The sequence below is a fragment of the Ochotona curzoniae genome, unplaced genomic scaffold (genome assembly GCF_017591425.1).
Source record: "Ochotona curzoniae isolate NIBS_2020 unplaced genomic scaffold, NIBS_Ocur_1.0 scaffold_4505, whole genome shotgun sequence".
Lineage (NCBI taxonomy): Eukaryota > Metazoa > Chordata > Mammalia > Lagomorpha > Ochotonidae > Ochotona > Ochotona curzoniae.
In genome coordinates, this window is record NW_024467118.1 from 7,373,922 (window position 1) to 7,389,648 (window position 15,727).

At 46.4% G+C, this 15,727-nt stretch overlaps 1 protein-coding gene across 1 annotated transcript in view; it reads left to right on the forward strand.

Annotated features, from left to right (window-relative positions):
- The window catches only part of CC2D2A (coiled-coil and C2 domain containing 2A), a 90,990-nt gene that overhangs the window by 47,245 nt on the left and 28,018 nt on the right, over positions 1–15,727 (forward strand). Inside the window, exons 18-24 of the mRNA XM_040966071.1 lie at positions 4,958–5,114; positions 7,133–7,280; positions 8,688–8,826; positions 10,262–10,465; positions 13,241–13,333; positions 14,242–14,333; positions 15,210–15,224. Of these exons, the coding sequence (XP_040822005.1) occupies positions 4,958–5,114; positions 7,133–7,280; positions 8,688–8,826; positions 10,262–10,465; positions 13,241–13,333; positions 14,242–14,333; positions 15,210–15,224 (848 nt within the window). The remainder of the gene's footprint in view (positions 1–4,957; positions 5,115–7,132; positions 7,281–8,687; positions 8,827–10,261; positions 10,466–13,240; positions 13,334–14,241; positions 14,334–15,209; positions 15,225–15,727) is intronic.

Below are 15,727 nucleotides of genomic sequence, written 5' to 3' on the forward strand. Positions count from 1 at the left end.
TTTTTTTAGACACCATCTCAGATGTAAATAATGTCCAAATATCCTAGAACCTAAAAATCATTAGAAATCATTTTGCTGTTAATATGGGTGAGAGCTTGTTCTTTTGTAAATTAAGGATGGTATTAGAAATGGGATTGTATTTGGGGATTTGGTGGAAAACTAGGTTTTCCTTAGACCTGAAGATTCCTTGACTGGATATTATTCAGGGGAAAATAATCCTGGTATACATTCCAGCTTCTCCTGCCCCCACCTCCGCCTTGATTTCCCATACTGGGTAGCTATGAAGAATGAAGCCAGGAGATTGTGTGGGAAGGGGAGTTAGTATTTACAATATTCCACATGTAGGAGGTGTAATAATTTTACAAATGACTTCAATTTTGCAGCGGTTGATCTACTTGCTATTCTAAATTCATAGCTGGGAAACTAGAACAGCTGAATGTAAACCAAATTATATTTCCTGAATTATTTCGTCCTTATTTCTCCAAATGCAACTCATTTTGCTTAGAACAGTGATTCTCAATGTTAATTTGCCCCAGAGGAGATTTGATGATGTCTAGAGATGTTTTTGATGATCACTGGTGAGTTGAGGCCCTGTGTTCTGAATAAGCTGCAGTATACAGGACAACTCACTCAACCAAGAATTGGTTCAGCCCAGAAAATGCTGAGCTTGAGAACACTGGCTTAGAGAGAATTCATCTTAATTCTATAGAAAACCATTTATAAATGCCTATTTGAAACTCAAAGTACCCATTTTTCCATTTCTGAAAATAGTGTTCTATTTCAGCATTAAATGGAACAGGGGCTATTATAAAACAGCGATGAGAGAACATTGGGAGAACTTTGAATCCATTTTTTTTCTTATTTCAAGTGGAAAACCATCTGGGAACATGGTTCCTTTGTGCAACCTCCATCCCCTGGAGTCCATAATTGCTTCTCCCCTTATAGACTTGGAACCAATAGTCTCCATTAGTTCCTCTCTGCACATCTGGCAGGAATGAGGGTACAGTGCTGGGACAAGGACCTGCCTTCTGACATCCACCAGAAGGACCCTTGACGTGGTCGCTGTATGCTTTAGGGAGCATCCAAGCTTGGCGACCAGCACAGGGCAGACCCATAATGAATGATACCCAAAGGCCAGGCCAACTGCTGCACCCCTTGATTAAGAAAGCATTTTGGCCAACGTGGAGTCTAACAGGGATGTTGGATTAAACCACTGGAGTCAGATAGTGCGATCGCTTTGTCCTGCACAGCTGAGTGAACAAACACTTGACTCTCATATAGTGCAAGATGTAAGCATTTGAAAAATATCTAGGTTCTTAATTTTAAATATGTTTTACACCTGGTTTAGATGTCTGGGATTTTTTTCTTTCAGTTCTTGCCTTTTTATTCTCCTGATCTGCAGTGGGTGCTGAGCGGAAAAGGAACACTTCTTGCTGTCAGACTGTCCATCAGCTTCTGGGTATAGGGGGCCGTCATTTGATGACACTTTAGAGACCCCAAATGTGGGAGTGTTCTAGATTGTTGCTTGAGTGGTTTTGATAGTTTTGAGATGTCAGTGACTTCATTGCACCAGGATTGAAGAAATCTCTCCAAGGTCTATTGACTGACCAAGCCTGCTTCAGCGCATCTGAGGGATCCAGACACTCGCTGCAGAGCTTGGCCAGGAGAGTTGGACAAGCTGTTCTGCTTTCCATCCTCTGGCAAGGTAGTTACCATCCTCTGCTGGCCTAGATGAGCTGCCTGCCATGTCCCCCATGTGCATCTGAGCAAGCTGTCCACTGCACAGGCATCAGCAGCTGAGGAGGTCCTGTCCCGATACATACACTCCAAGGTCAGACTACATATATTGTGATTTTCTCTGTAGCCAGAATTTGAGTCCACCAGTCTAGTTTGGAAGTCCTCCAAGAAACCTCACCTGGGGTGACCTCAGACTTGATTCTTATGTGCATCAGCTAGTACAGGGTCAGGTTCGATCCATCACCTGCAACAGCCAGTATACTTGATGGTGGATGCAACTGCCCGATCAGCTCTACCTGCAGCTTCCATCTCTCATGTGCATTAACAGGTACTTCAGCCTAGGCCAGCCCAGCCCAGACTCTCACAGATGCAATCCTTACACACACCAGTAGGTGCCACAGCCTAGTCACAGTGACCCCTAATAATCCCTGTCAGGCCTGCCCTCAGCCCTGGTTTTTGCATGTGCCAGCATGTGTTGTGACCTAGCCTGGTCCATCTGCATCTTGTGCAAAATAATTGATGCTACAGGTTAGCTCAGCCTGAGCTGCCCTCTTATAAATGCCAACAGGTGCTGCTGCCTTGAATAGCCTGGCCCACCCCTGGCCCTGCCTCTTGCACTTACTAGCAGGAGCTGCATCTTAGCAGGATAGCTCCCCTACCAGGGCTACTTCAGTCCCTTGCACCTCCCAGGTGGTACTGCAATCCAGCCTGGCATGATTTTCACCCAGTTGGGAAAGTTGCCAGCTGATGCTGCAGCCTAGATTGGCTGTCCCGCGTGCATTCTGACTCTCATGCACACTAGTGGATGCTGAAATACGGCCCAGACCAGCCCACCTCAAGTCCCAGTTCTCACACTCACCGGTGGGAGCATCAGCCCAGCTAAGGAGTAGCCAAAGTTCCCCTGCTAGCCCTGCTCCCAGCCTCAGGTCTTGAGCGTGCCAACAGATGCTGTGGCCCAGCCTGAGATGGCCCAAGCCCAGTCATGGCATTTGCCAGCAGGTGCAGCGGCCTGGCTCTCTCTGGCAGGTGCAGCAGCCTAGCCCTTCCTGGCCCATCCTAGCCTTCATGTGAACTGGCAAATATTGCAGTACAACTCTACCTGGTCTGTACTCTTTCCTGACTCTTGCTCATGCCACTGTGGACTGGGACTTTGTGACACTTGCCTGGATACAAGGCAACGTAGGCAGCTGTCTATAGCTGGGGGAGCTGTCTGGGATGTTAAAAATGTTTTTGAGATATGTTATTCCAAGGAGTAGTAGTTAAGGGATACCAGGCCAGAAGACATTTAACTAAATAGAAATACAGTATTTATGCAGTTTTCTGGAAGATTTTACCATCATAAATGATTTTGGGGGGATTAGAGATGTAATTTTTATTCTCTTAATTTTGTTAGCTTACAACTTCCCAGTGTTTGTTAGCTCCTAAAATTTTGAACAAATTAAGCTTGAATGTAGTTCATCTTTCCTTCCATGCCTTTGGCACCAGAAATATAAATGAAGAACAGCTTGCCCTTTAATATTTTTACCAGCATACTAATTTAATTAAAAGTAAGAAATATACCATGAAACCCTTATAAATCTTTAGCAGTCTATTCATTAAAAGTAAGCAAAACATCTTGAAGTGACAATTTTATGTTTAAGTAAGATTATTACACCATCAGTTTAGTGGGATTTCATTCTTGGAAAACATAATCATCCTTATGAGAGAGCTCTCTGCTCTGAACAAACAGGTGCTTATAGACAGCTGGATGTCTGACAGAACATCTGTCCCAGCCCTGGCACTGGGGGTCCGGGGAGTGAATCAGAGAGAAGATCCTTTTCCCTCTGTCTCCCCCTTCGTTTGTCATAATATAACCATGGAGTATAGTGTCATGTGTGTTTGAAATTTTCCATAAAAGATCAATCAAAAATCACCTTGTCTTTAGAAAATGGTAAAGATGAATGTAGAAATTGTGACTTAAACGTGCCACTTACCGGCTTCCTGTGAGACCGTGAGTGAGCAGACTTGGCAATCCCATTCCACGGGAGCCCTGAACGGTCACAGGCCTCTTGCTGGACCCAGCCTGGGAACATTTACTGTGACAGTAAGGCTGAGGTCCTGAGTCCAGTCTCTAGTTTGCAGCTTTGTCTTGGCCAGGACTTCCCTCCAGGCCAGCCAGCCGCTCTGCAAGTGGGAAATATTGCATCCCTGGGAGGTGAGACCAGGATAGGTGTCTAGAAAAGACTCCTGGGTACTTTTGGAAACTCCCTTAAGCCCTATGACCTGTAAGGGAGGGTGGGTAGAGGGGATCATGGCACCATTCCTATACATTCGGGTAGTAAGTGAGAAATTTTTATTAGAGGGCAACTATTGTATCAAAGATGCAAAGATTAAATAGCAGAAATGGTAGTAGTAAGGTTAGCATTTAGAGAAATGTGCCACAAAGGTCTCATGGGAAGAAAGAATATTCCATAGGAAAGAAGCCAGTAGAACTATGGAATATTTTGTCAATGCAGCAGTGGGCTGGGTCAGCCCAGCAGTGGGGTGAGTCAAGAAAACAGGGCGAACTTGATGAAATGGAAAGAAGGCCCACCTGATGTGGTTTATATATTCTGCTGACTCCTTACCCTGGCAACGGGTCTTTGATGGTGATGGCATCAAACTAACGCACACGAAGGGATTTAATATCAGCTGCAGGTAGTCTGGTTAGATCCATCTTAGAAAAAGTCCTGAGAGGGAGCCACCTGGGTGGGTGTGAGCAGCTACCAAATCAAACACCGTTGTTTCAGGGAAGAATCTGAGAGGCTTGTTAGCTAGTAGACCCACGTGCAACAGGCAGGACTATTTTGGGGTAGGGGCCTCCCCTGCAGACTTGGAGTTGGTGCATGTCATTGTACCCATCCCACCAGGACCACCGTTCTTTCTGTTAGAGGAAAAGGACAGAGCCAATTCTCTTGAGTAGCCCACCTATTGGTCCAGAACAAAAATAACTGTTTTAACCTGCTGCTTGGTGAGCTTTACCCCAGGAGTTTGGGCCAGGCAAGAAAACGGGGTGTGGTGTCAACAACTTGACCACAGACAGGATCTAACCTGATGTCCATGGTGACCACGGGAGCGCAACTCGGTTTTTCTGTCTGCAGCGGCTGTGTGGTCTGGAGCAGCGACACCCACACACCAGCCGGGGGGACAAAGCACCGAGGGCTGGATGTTCTAGTGACGGTTTCTGTTCTCCGGTTCTTAGGTCTATGAAACCGTTGGACACAGCAGTGCCACCCTGCTAGCGGAAGTGTTTCTGCCCATTCCGGAGACCACTGTCGTTTCTGGAAGGGCTCCTCTTGAAGAGGCAGAGTTCAGCAGTGACCAGCACGTGACCCTGGACCACGAGGGAGTTGGAAGTGGTACGGAAAGCCGCCTGCTTGTTACACGCTCAGAGCTGAATACACCTTTTTGTTTTACTTCTGAGATCAGCAGATGACTATAAAATTGCCTCCAGAATCTCAAAATAATGAAATATGATCTTTTTGCCAAATAGTTTTTATATAGTGTTCTTAGCCATACAAAGTAGTTTTTGCCAGTGTAAATGAAGGACATTTATAATGTCTTTTCATGCCTCAATTTCATTTCCAGGTATCTTTCCGAATTAAGTAATTTTTAAAGATTTATTTCTTTTTATTGAAAAATCAGATATACAAAGAGGAGGAGAAACAGAGAGCAAGATATTCTGTCCACTGATTCACTCCCCAAGTGGCCACAGTGACTGGAGCTGAGCTAATCCGAAGCCAAGAGCCAGGAGCCTCTTCTGGGTCTCCCACGCGGGTGCAGGGTCCCAAGGCTTTGGGCTATCATCGACTGCTTTCCCAGGCCACAGGCAAAGAGCTGAATGGGAAGTGGGGCTGCGTGATTAGAACCAGCGCCCTTTGGGATCCTGGCACATGCAACGTGAAAACTTTAGCTGCTAGGCTATGGTGCTGGGCCCCAAAATAAGTAATTTGAGATGAGGACAAAATGTTATGAATTTAAGAGTATGCATTATATATATATATACACATATATATATACATATGTATATCAAAGATATTTCTACGGGTAGCCTAATTATAATAGGGAAATTAGCCATCGTTATTATCTGTTTCTATAATTTTAATAAGACATGATAGATTTCATCTCATCCTCCATGTTTTTTTTTTTCATGTTTCTTAACTTGCTTTAATACATGTGCTTGTTAAAAAAAAAAAAAAAAAACTTGTATAGGGCCCAGCATTGTTATACAGGAACATGTAATATGGAGTGTTGCCATCGCATTGCTCCACCCCATGCTTCTACCTGCTAACACGCCTGGGAAAGTGGTGGCAGACAGCACGGGCATGCGGCTCCCTGCCACCCGCGGGCGCTGGGTGAGTTCCAGGCTCCTGGCTCAGGCCTGGTCCAGCCCCAGCAACCGAGGGCATTGGGGGAGTGACCAAAATATGAAAGTTCTTTTTCTGTCTGTCTCTCCTTTTGTCTCTTAAACTTTCAAACAAATAAAATAAATCTTTTTAAAATTTGTGTAATAGGGCCCAGCGTGGTGGCGCAAGTGGTTAAGGTCCTCGCCTTGCACGCCCGGGATCCCATATGGGCGCCAGTTCTAATCCCGGCAGTCCCGCTTCCCTTCCAGCTCCCTGCCTGTGGCCTGAGAAAGCAGTCGAGGACGGCCCAAGGCTTTGGGACCCTGCACCCGCGTGGGAGACCCGGAAGAGTCTCCTGGCTTTGGATTGGCATAGCATCGACCGTTGTGCTCACTTGGGGAGTGAATCATCGGACGGAAGATCTTCCTCTCTGTCTCTCCTCTCTGTATATCCGCCTTTCCAATAAAAAATAATAAAAATAAATTTTAAAAAAAAAGAATGGCTATAATAATTTTTTTAAAAAATTTGTGTGATAATTGGGCTAAAAGATAATGTTCACCTGAATTTTTCAGATATTTGAAATCCATGCATTTTTTTTCATGATATGCATTCCTGACAGCTTTTTTTGTTCTGTTCTGTTTTTATTTTTTTTTCTTAACAGCTTTTTGAAGAACCCTCATATTTGATTTTTCTTTCTCTGACATTTTCTACGTAATTTCCTTAAATCTATCCTCCAAGTGATGAAATCATTCTGTGTCTATGTCTGACGAACAAATTCATTGTTTTCCTTTTCCAATCGTTATATTTTTCAACTCTAGGAATGTTTCAGTGCATCTCGTCGTTTCTGACAGCTTGTCCTTTCCTCGTGCTCTCGATCATTTATTCAGTCATTTGTTTTGTTTAAACATCGGCGTTATTTGTTTCACCCCATCACCCAACCTGCTTCAGGTTCTTTATGCCAGCCTTGTTGGCATGGCAGGACCCACTGCCTCTTTCTAAACCCTTCCCTGCTGGATCTGGTGTTTTCCTAGGAGTACCGTTCTCCTTTGAAGCGGATGGCAGCAATCAACTGACTCTGATGACCTCAGGGAAGGTGTCCCACAGTGTGGCATGGGCCGTTGGAGAAAATGGGATTCCTTTAATTCCTCCATTGTCACAACCGAACATTGGTTTTCGAAGGTAATGCATGGTTTAGGGTAAATTCAGAAGCAATGTCAGTGTTAACATTAAAGATATTCTGGGCAGGGAGAAGGAGGAAGATCTTAAATAAAAGTATTTTTTCCTAATCATCGAGAAAACACGTTATAAGTCACAGACTATCATTTTCAATATGGGGAAGCTTCCTAAGTTCCTCGATGCACGCTATCCATGTATCAACCACTCACATTCGTTTGATAAAACCACAAATAGGGTAGCTATTTCTCACAGCAGCTTCAGTCCCTGCTTACAATGCTAGCATCCCATTTCAAAGGGCTGGTTTGAGTTTGAGCAACCCACTTCTGATCCAGCTTCCAGCTAACGTGCCTGAGAGGAGCAGAATAGAACTCTAGTGCTTGGTTCTTTTTTTTTCTTTCTTTTTTTTATTGGAAAGGTGGATATACAGAGAGGAGAGACAGAGAGGAAGATCTTCCATCCAATGATTCACTCCCCAAGTGAGCGCAATGGCCGATGCTATGCCGATCCAAAGCCAGGAGACTCTTCCGGGTCTCCCGTGCGGGTGCAGGGTCCCAAAGCTTTGGGCCGTCCTCGACTGCTTTCTCAGACCACAGGCAGGGAGCTGGATAGGAAGCGGGGCTGCCGGGATTAGAACTGGCGCCCATGTGGGATCCCGGGCGTGCAAGGCGAGGACCTTAACCACTGCGCCACCGCGCTGGGCCCTAGTACTTGGTTCTTGCTGTTCATGGACAGATCCAGCTGGAGAGCATGCCTCGTGGCTTTGGCTGACCCACCACCAGTTGTTGTAGGCATTTGGGGAATAAATCAGTTAATGAAGGATCTCTCTAGATCTCTCTCTCTCTCGTTCTTTCCCTCTCTCTCTTTCCCTCCTTGCTTCCCGCCTTCTCTTTCCCTCTCTCTTTTTCCCTTCAAATTTGAAGCAGTGCAGCCAGAATGAGGTGGGCCCTGCAGCCCCTTCTCATGGAGCATGCTTGTGACTTAAGACTGTGAGCATTTCACACAGATTTCATTTCATCTGAGTTTGATGCTAGACACGAGTCCTGGTTGTTGAAGCCTTTGGGCCTCAGGAGAGCAGGTAAAACACACTGTGGTCATGACCAGCGCTGCACTCCTGAAGCCCCAGCTTGGTTAGACCGTGCTCAGCACCGTGATGTTTTTCCCACCTCAGTTTCTCCTCAGCTCCAGTGGGTTCCAGCGGCCTGGGATGTGGGGCTTCGGGCCTTCCCAAGCAGCCTCCACTGGCTGCGGTCCAGGGACTTCAAGTGGCATGAGGCACTGTTAGGCACTGAGTGGGTGCATATGCTATCTCTTGTTGCTATTCATTTTTGTTCCTATGGCATGGTTAATAGCAATCAGCAAGTTTAGGACATCCCCTGTGGTTCTGACAGATCCATCCGGCTTCTCTTCCAGCGCTTTGAAGAGAGCAGACGCCATCTCATCCATCGGCACGTCAGGACTGACGGACATGAAGAAGTTGGCCAAGTGGGCAACAGAGTCCAAGCTTGACCCCAATGACCCTAACAATGCCCCTCTGATGCAGCTCATCTCGGTAACGTGTCGGTAACAGTGTGGCGTGGTGGTCAAGGAAACAGCACGCCTTTGCACACATTCTGTACCCTGCATCCGCCTTTGCAGGGTGCTTAGCAGTGTAAAGCGCTGAGGAGCAGGAATGCGAGCAGCTCGCTGCCTGACTGTGCCACTCCAGTCAGCCGCAAGCAGGACACGCAGCCCACGTGCAGGAAGTTTTAGCTACATGTAACCTCTGAGAAGTCCTGAAGACTTTCTGCATTCTCTAGAGAAGAAAGTGCTATCAGAGGCTGGAGTCACTTCTGCAGGGGTCGCAAAGGCAGGCAGGCGATACTTGCAAACACTTGTCTCTCCATCAGCCGTTAAAGTACTGACAACGCTCCCAAAGAAGCTGCTAAGTGTCAACTAGATAGATTGCCTGTATTCACAGTCCAAAATCTTTCTCCAGTGAATTTGTAAATAAAATGGAACATTATTTGTTATCTTTCCTCGTACGAAATACAATTGGTTTCACTGCCAATGCTGTGCTTTGCACGAACACATAGCGCCCTCTGGAGGGTGGCCGCAGCATCACCCGCTCATGGTCACAGCCATGGCTGCGGGCTCGTGTTCATCACTAGGATGATTATGACCCGGATGAGAAAATCAGTTTGCTTCTTCTGCAACTTTGGCTCACTATGGATTTTGTTATAAACCCTCCTTTTAACATGCACTTCTTAATGTGAATCAAAGGAATATCAGAAAAAACAGACCATATCACCTCTAACGTAGTCTGTTTTGCTAAAGTGTTGAAATCAACTTTCTATCACTGTCGATCTTCAGTGACAATGTACGTCACCATTCCCATCCTTTTAAATTGTCCTTCTTTCCAAATAAGAAAATAAGCACAGGATTGCCCTCGTGGCTGGTCTCTTGATAAGGATAAGAATTTTCCCTAATGTAAAAATCTCTTGAGGGGTACAGTAAATCCAGGAGCAGATCACAGCTGGAGAAGCAGCAGGAGGGAGCCCAGACTGGCTCCGCTCTCGCTGCCTGTGCCAGGGGGCAGTGGCCCTGGAAGCTGGCTTTAGACCTCTGGCTGGCTAACTCGTACGCAGAGGGCATGGCTGTGAGGGGCTGTACAGACAGAGGAAGAAGAGCTGTGGGGCTCAGTGACGTTGGCGGACTGACTCTGGGGCCTTGACCTACTATGTCCATAAACACATCACAAAGGTGTATGTTTATTACCAAAGCATCTCCTCAGTAGGTATGGGCATCGTGGCTCAACCAGGTGAGCCATGGTTTGGAATGTGGCCTTCATTCCTCGGCTGGCTTCCACTGTGGCTTCCTGCTAATGCCCTTGGGAAGCAGTGGGTGGTGGGTCCTGCCATCCACGTGTGAGATGCCAACAGAGCCCAGACGCCCAAAGGTTTGAATGAAGTCTGCTGTGTAAAATTTGGCTGTTCTGCTTTTCACAGGTTGCCACCAGTGGTGAATCTTACGTTCCTAATTTCTTTCGACTGGAACAGCTTCAGCAAGAGTTTAACTTTGTGTCCGATGAAGAATTAAATAGATCCAAGCGGTTCAGGCTTCTTCAGCTTAGAAACCAAGAGGTGCCAGAATTCCGAAATTACAAGCAAATTCCAATATATGACCGAGAAATTATGGAAAAGGTATTCCAGGTACGATGCCACCTTGGAGGGTTTTAAAATAATGAACTATCTGCTCTGCCATGTGGAACACTGCTACATGCATTTATTTATTTAAGATTTATTTTATTTTTATTAGAAAGTCAGGTATACAAAGAGGAGGAGAGACAGATAGGAAGATCTTAACATCTGACAACTCACTCCCAAAGCGGCTGCAAAAGCCAGAGCTGAGCCAAGCCAAAGCCAGGAGCCCAGAGCCTCTTCAGGGTCTCCCATGTGGATGCAGGGTCCCAAGACCTTGGGCTGCCCTCGACTGCTTTCCCAGGCCACAAGCAGGGAGCTGGATGGGAAGCGGGGCTGCCAGGATTAGAACCGGCGCCCTTATGGGATCCCACCACGTGCAAGGCAAGGACTTTAGCCACTAAGCTTTTGTGCCAGACCCACACTATTACATTTATTACATGTGGTGGTGGTGGTGCTAGTGGTGGTGGCATGTTCTTAACAGCATGATTGGTTTCCTTTACCATTTTTAAAAACTTTGTGGAAAACTATTTGTGGTACTTTTTATAGCTACTAAGTAACTATAACATCCACTGGTTCAGGCCACTATAGCCAAGGCTAGGCCAGCGAAGCCAGGAGCCAGGGTCGTCTGGACCATCTTCCACTGCTTTCCCAGACCGTTAACAGGGAACTGGGTGGGAAGCGGAGCAAGCCGAGACACAAGGCAGCATTGCAGGGAGCAGCTTAATGGACACCCCACAATGGTGATGTCCACAGTGGTTTTTCTGTCTGTTTTTTTGAATTTGACATGTAAATCACCTCTTGGGGGTGGCATTGGTGACTTGAGTACACGTAGTAGAGTTTCTGGGTTTGACGCCCGGCTCTGGTTCAGATCCAGCTTCCTGCTCCATCTCCGCACCCTGGCAGGCAGCAGGTGAGAGCTCGAGCAGCTGCATCTCCGCACCCTTGGAGAAGGGCTGCGTTGGGTCTTAGGCTCCTGCCTTCTCCTGGTCCAGCCCCAGCTACTGCAGGCATTTCCAGAATGAACCAGCACATGGAAGATACTCTCTTTCACTGTAACCCTGCCCTTCAACCAAATTAAATAATAATTGAAACAATTCTCTGCCTCAGTATAATGACATATAAACTAACCTGTAAACAGGTTGGACCAGTTGGTTAACCTGCTTACAATTATAGTTGTAGGATTGAAAAATATCTGAAAGGTTAATTATTTCTGCCCGGGCTAAGAATCCTGTGACTTTCATATCCAGTTGTGGGTGAAAATATTTTTTAAAAATTGTACGAGTCCTGCATGTGTACACATTTTTGTCATTATTCCATAAGCAATACGGTGCCATTCATATTTACATCATACTGCTATGAGCTTACTGGATTGGAAGTATCTAGAAATTAAGTATTATAAGTAGCTTGGAAATGATGTAAACATACAGCAGCATGATGTGAGGAGGTTCTGTGTAAGTGTCTCTTGTAAGCGGGAATTGAGCACCACTAGAACGTGGCATGCTCTGGGGTCCGGGAACCGAGCAGCCGCGTCGGCTGAGCTCCACGTAAGCTGTGCAGTGGCAAAGCGCCACAGGACACTACAGGGCAGGATCTGACCAGCCTTGGGAACAGTGGGGCATGCGCCCCAGAAAGGAGCAACCATGCAGAAGATGGGCAATCCCAGCAGATGTGGGTAAGGAGGAGCCTCCAAGGAACTGCAGGTTACGGGCTGGGGAAAGGGAGCCAGCCCAGTGTGAACTTGGATGGGTGAACTGGTGTTCTGTGAGAGAAGTGGAAATTAATGGAAACTGATGCCAGTATCACTTCCCCAGCAGAGTCTTGGAGACCGTTTTTTACTGCGTGGACCATCTTGTGTTGCTTTGGACTTGTGACCCCCAAGGGATACAAACCCAATTTTTAACCATGGGAAACTGGGTGATGTACTCCAAATCCAGGGTTGGATATCTAAGGCCGTGTGAATGTAGCACAGGTGTGTCCCTTGGGACCTGCATGCCTGACCTTCCTGCCCAGTTTCTTTGAGGTGGTGACGTCATTCTTCTTTTTTGCAGGAGGTTTCCTCTGCTTAGACACACAATCACCAATGTCATCCATGCTTACATCTAGTGGTCCACTCAACAGAGGAAAACGGGTCCTCTTGGCTCAAGCTCAGAAATCTAGGGAGACAGTTCAAAGTTCCTGAGCCTGGATAGGGTGCCACTGCTGGATATGCAGCTGGCCAGGAGGGTCAGGGAGAGCATGGAGAGGGTCGGGGTTTCCAGGGCATCCCCACAGTTTTCCTGACAAAAGGGAGATGTCTGAGCAGACAAAGCCAAAATCACCTGCGCCCCTCCTCCAGGGAGATGACTGCATTCGGCTGCTGCCAGATATCATGTGATAACCATAATACTTCATCAAGACTTTACACCATTTTTATAATTCCTTTAGCTAAAGAAGGAGCACATAGGTGCAAGTTTTGACTAACTTGCTCGTTGAGTTTAACATTTGGAATTATAATGGCTTTCCCTGCCAACTTCCATGGCCTCTTGCATCCTGGATGAAGTGTTCAACTTGTTACTCTCCTCCGCTGATGCTCTTGGCTGACCTGGCAGCCCAACCCACAAACTCGGAGCTCTGGTTACTGAATCGACGGTCAGTTCTGAACCACACGGTAGAAATAAGGTAGAGGAGACACTTAGGGCTTGAATTTCGCACCTCAATAACATGTGAAAAATCATCCTCTGATCCCAGAAAAGGTCTCAAGGAATACTTTAAAATCATAAAATGGTTACTTCTTTTTCATTTTAGGACTATGAGAAACGGTTACGAGACAGGAGCATAATAGACACCAAGGACCACATAGACACTCATAGGGCCATGGTCGCCAAGTACCTTCAGCAGGTAAGAAAACATTTAAAACAAGTTTCACAGTGGGAGAAACAAGCTGTTATCCTCAAACGGGAAGCTCTGTGCTCTGGCGCCTATCCGCGTGATCTCATGCAAGCCACTTACTCCTCTTGATTGACGGCGCTCTTTAAGATTCTGAACGTAGCAAACGACCAGGCTGCATCTCAGCTCATTATCAGTAGTTATGGTAACAGCGGGATACTTAAAACACACTTGGTTTCTAAGTTGTGTTTTTTGCCTTGACTTTTGACTGTTACCTTACATAACACTCATCACCTTCATAATCTGGGGAAGAAATTATAAACTGCACAGGAACTGTCCTTATGCACTGGAAAACTAAAAGCCAAACTTAAGACATCCTTCATTTGTCTTTTTTTCCCGTTTTTCTTCTTTTCCCTCACTCACTCTCTTCCTGTCTGCCTGTCTTCTGTAAAGTTTTAAAAATGTAACAGTGCCTACACTTCATTTGTCCCACCAGCTAGTCTACCCCCTGAGTCATGTATTTCAAAAAAGAATTCTGACATCTGAGAGGCCCTCTATTCAAATTAGGAAGCAGCGAATCACTTGAATTGGGGAAGACTGGAGGAGTGAGCTCTGGCTTCTGTGTACTGAGAAGTTGGCCCTTTTTGTTACAATTGTCCATTCACTCATTCAGCAAAATTTTAGTGCCATATGTGCCAGGAAATTTTCTAGATCCTAAGAACAGAAGTGATAAAAGCAGAAAGAGCTCCACCCTTAGGTGTGTGGGAAGCGAAAGAGGTCATGGCAAGAAGACCTGCATTGTGCAGAGAAAGCAGCTGGACGGGAAATAGGAATGAGACTGGGGCAGCGTTGGTGGTACAAGAGTGACAAATGAAGTTAATAAGAAGAACATTTTACATAAAGCTGACTTCTTTCTTCAGGTTAGAGAATCCGTGATAAATCGTTTCCTAATCGCGAAGCACCATTTCCTTCCTGCTGATTTGATTGTAGAAGAGGAGGTTCCCAATATCAGGTAAAAGTAATCAAACAATGCCATTGTAATGATTTGTTACAAAAATGTTTGCATTTCTATCTTGTCATAGGAAAGGTGTCATGTACATTCTTTCACTGTATGATTTGGGCCCAGAGTCACACTGGAGACCAGGCTAGCCCTGCTGACATCAGCTGAGGCCCTGCTGTTGGAAACAGTCTCCTTCCCGTGTCTCCCACTCCAGGGGAGCTGGCTCCCTGTCCTCACTGGCCTCTGCCATTTCCCGTTCCCATTCCCTTCTGCTTTCCTAGTCTCCCATCCCAAGGCTTCTCCATACCCTCCCATCCACGCTGGGGCAGTGGGGGGTGGTGGCCGAGTCCTGACCCTCTGAAGTGCCAGGCTGGGAGGCAGAGCTGCAGTGTGTGCTCGCTGAAGACAAAGAACAGCAGGGACAGTGGATACTGCCATGGAAGTTGTGACTTAGCTTTATTATTGAGAATGATCCTCAGATGGTCTTAGCTCAGGCTGGATGCATAGAAGATGAAGGATCATTTCCCATATGATGGTCTTGTGTGGTCCATTTGAGACTGGTTGTGTGAGACAATCTCTTGGTGTCCTAGGAGGGTTATTTCCTATGCATGTTCTTTCTCCACAGCCAGTTTAGAAGGAAAAAAAAGTTGTGCCATTTGTGGCAGTGCCTTTCCTTGGCCCCACTTCCATCCATGCACAGGAGGGAGGCCACAACCACAGAAACTCCTGCCACGGCTCTCTAGCCCAAGGCCCAGGGTCCAGTCATTGAGTGCTGGATCAAAAATGAAAATGTCATGAAAATGACACGTAGACTAGATGATGACTTTTCACGTTGTTTTTCTTTTCTTTTCTTATTTTTTTTTTTTCTGCTTTACTTTCCGCATTAAGTTCTGAAGGCTCAGGGTATGTTCCTTCTTTTAATTTCTGTTTGTTCTTGGCGTCTCTATGTGATGGTCCCAGGCAACATGGTGTCACCATGCTGACTGCTATGAAAGCATCACTCATGCTGGGGGAGGGAGGAAGGGAGTGGTGATTAAGGGGTTTGTCACGTTGGGACCTCTGGCCAAGCCATATCTCTGAGGCCCCCAGTTTGGAGTGGGTAGCTGTCTCAACAGAGCGGCTCAGAGCAGTCCTTGCTAGTCAGTGGCTTGAGGTTGGACCCCAGCTCCTTATCCCACTATTAAGAAGCCTTCAGCAAACAATAGCATCCCTCAGAGCCTCCAGTTCCTTATCTGAAAAGTGGAGTGACTAGTACACAAACAAAGACTAAAAAGTCCTATAGTCCCAACACTCTTTGATAGCTCAAGGGTGCTTCCACATGGCAGCTCTTGTGTGTAAGCCCCTGGAGAACAAATGGGAATGACAGCTCCTGCCAACAACCTGGGATTTCTCTGGGTACTATCAGC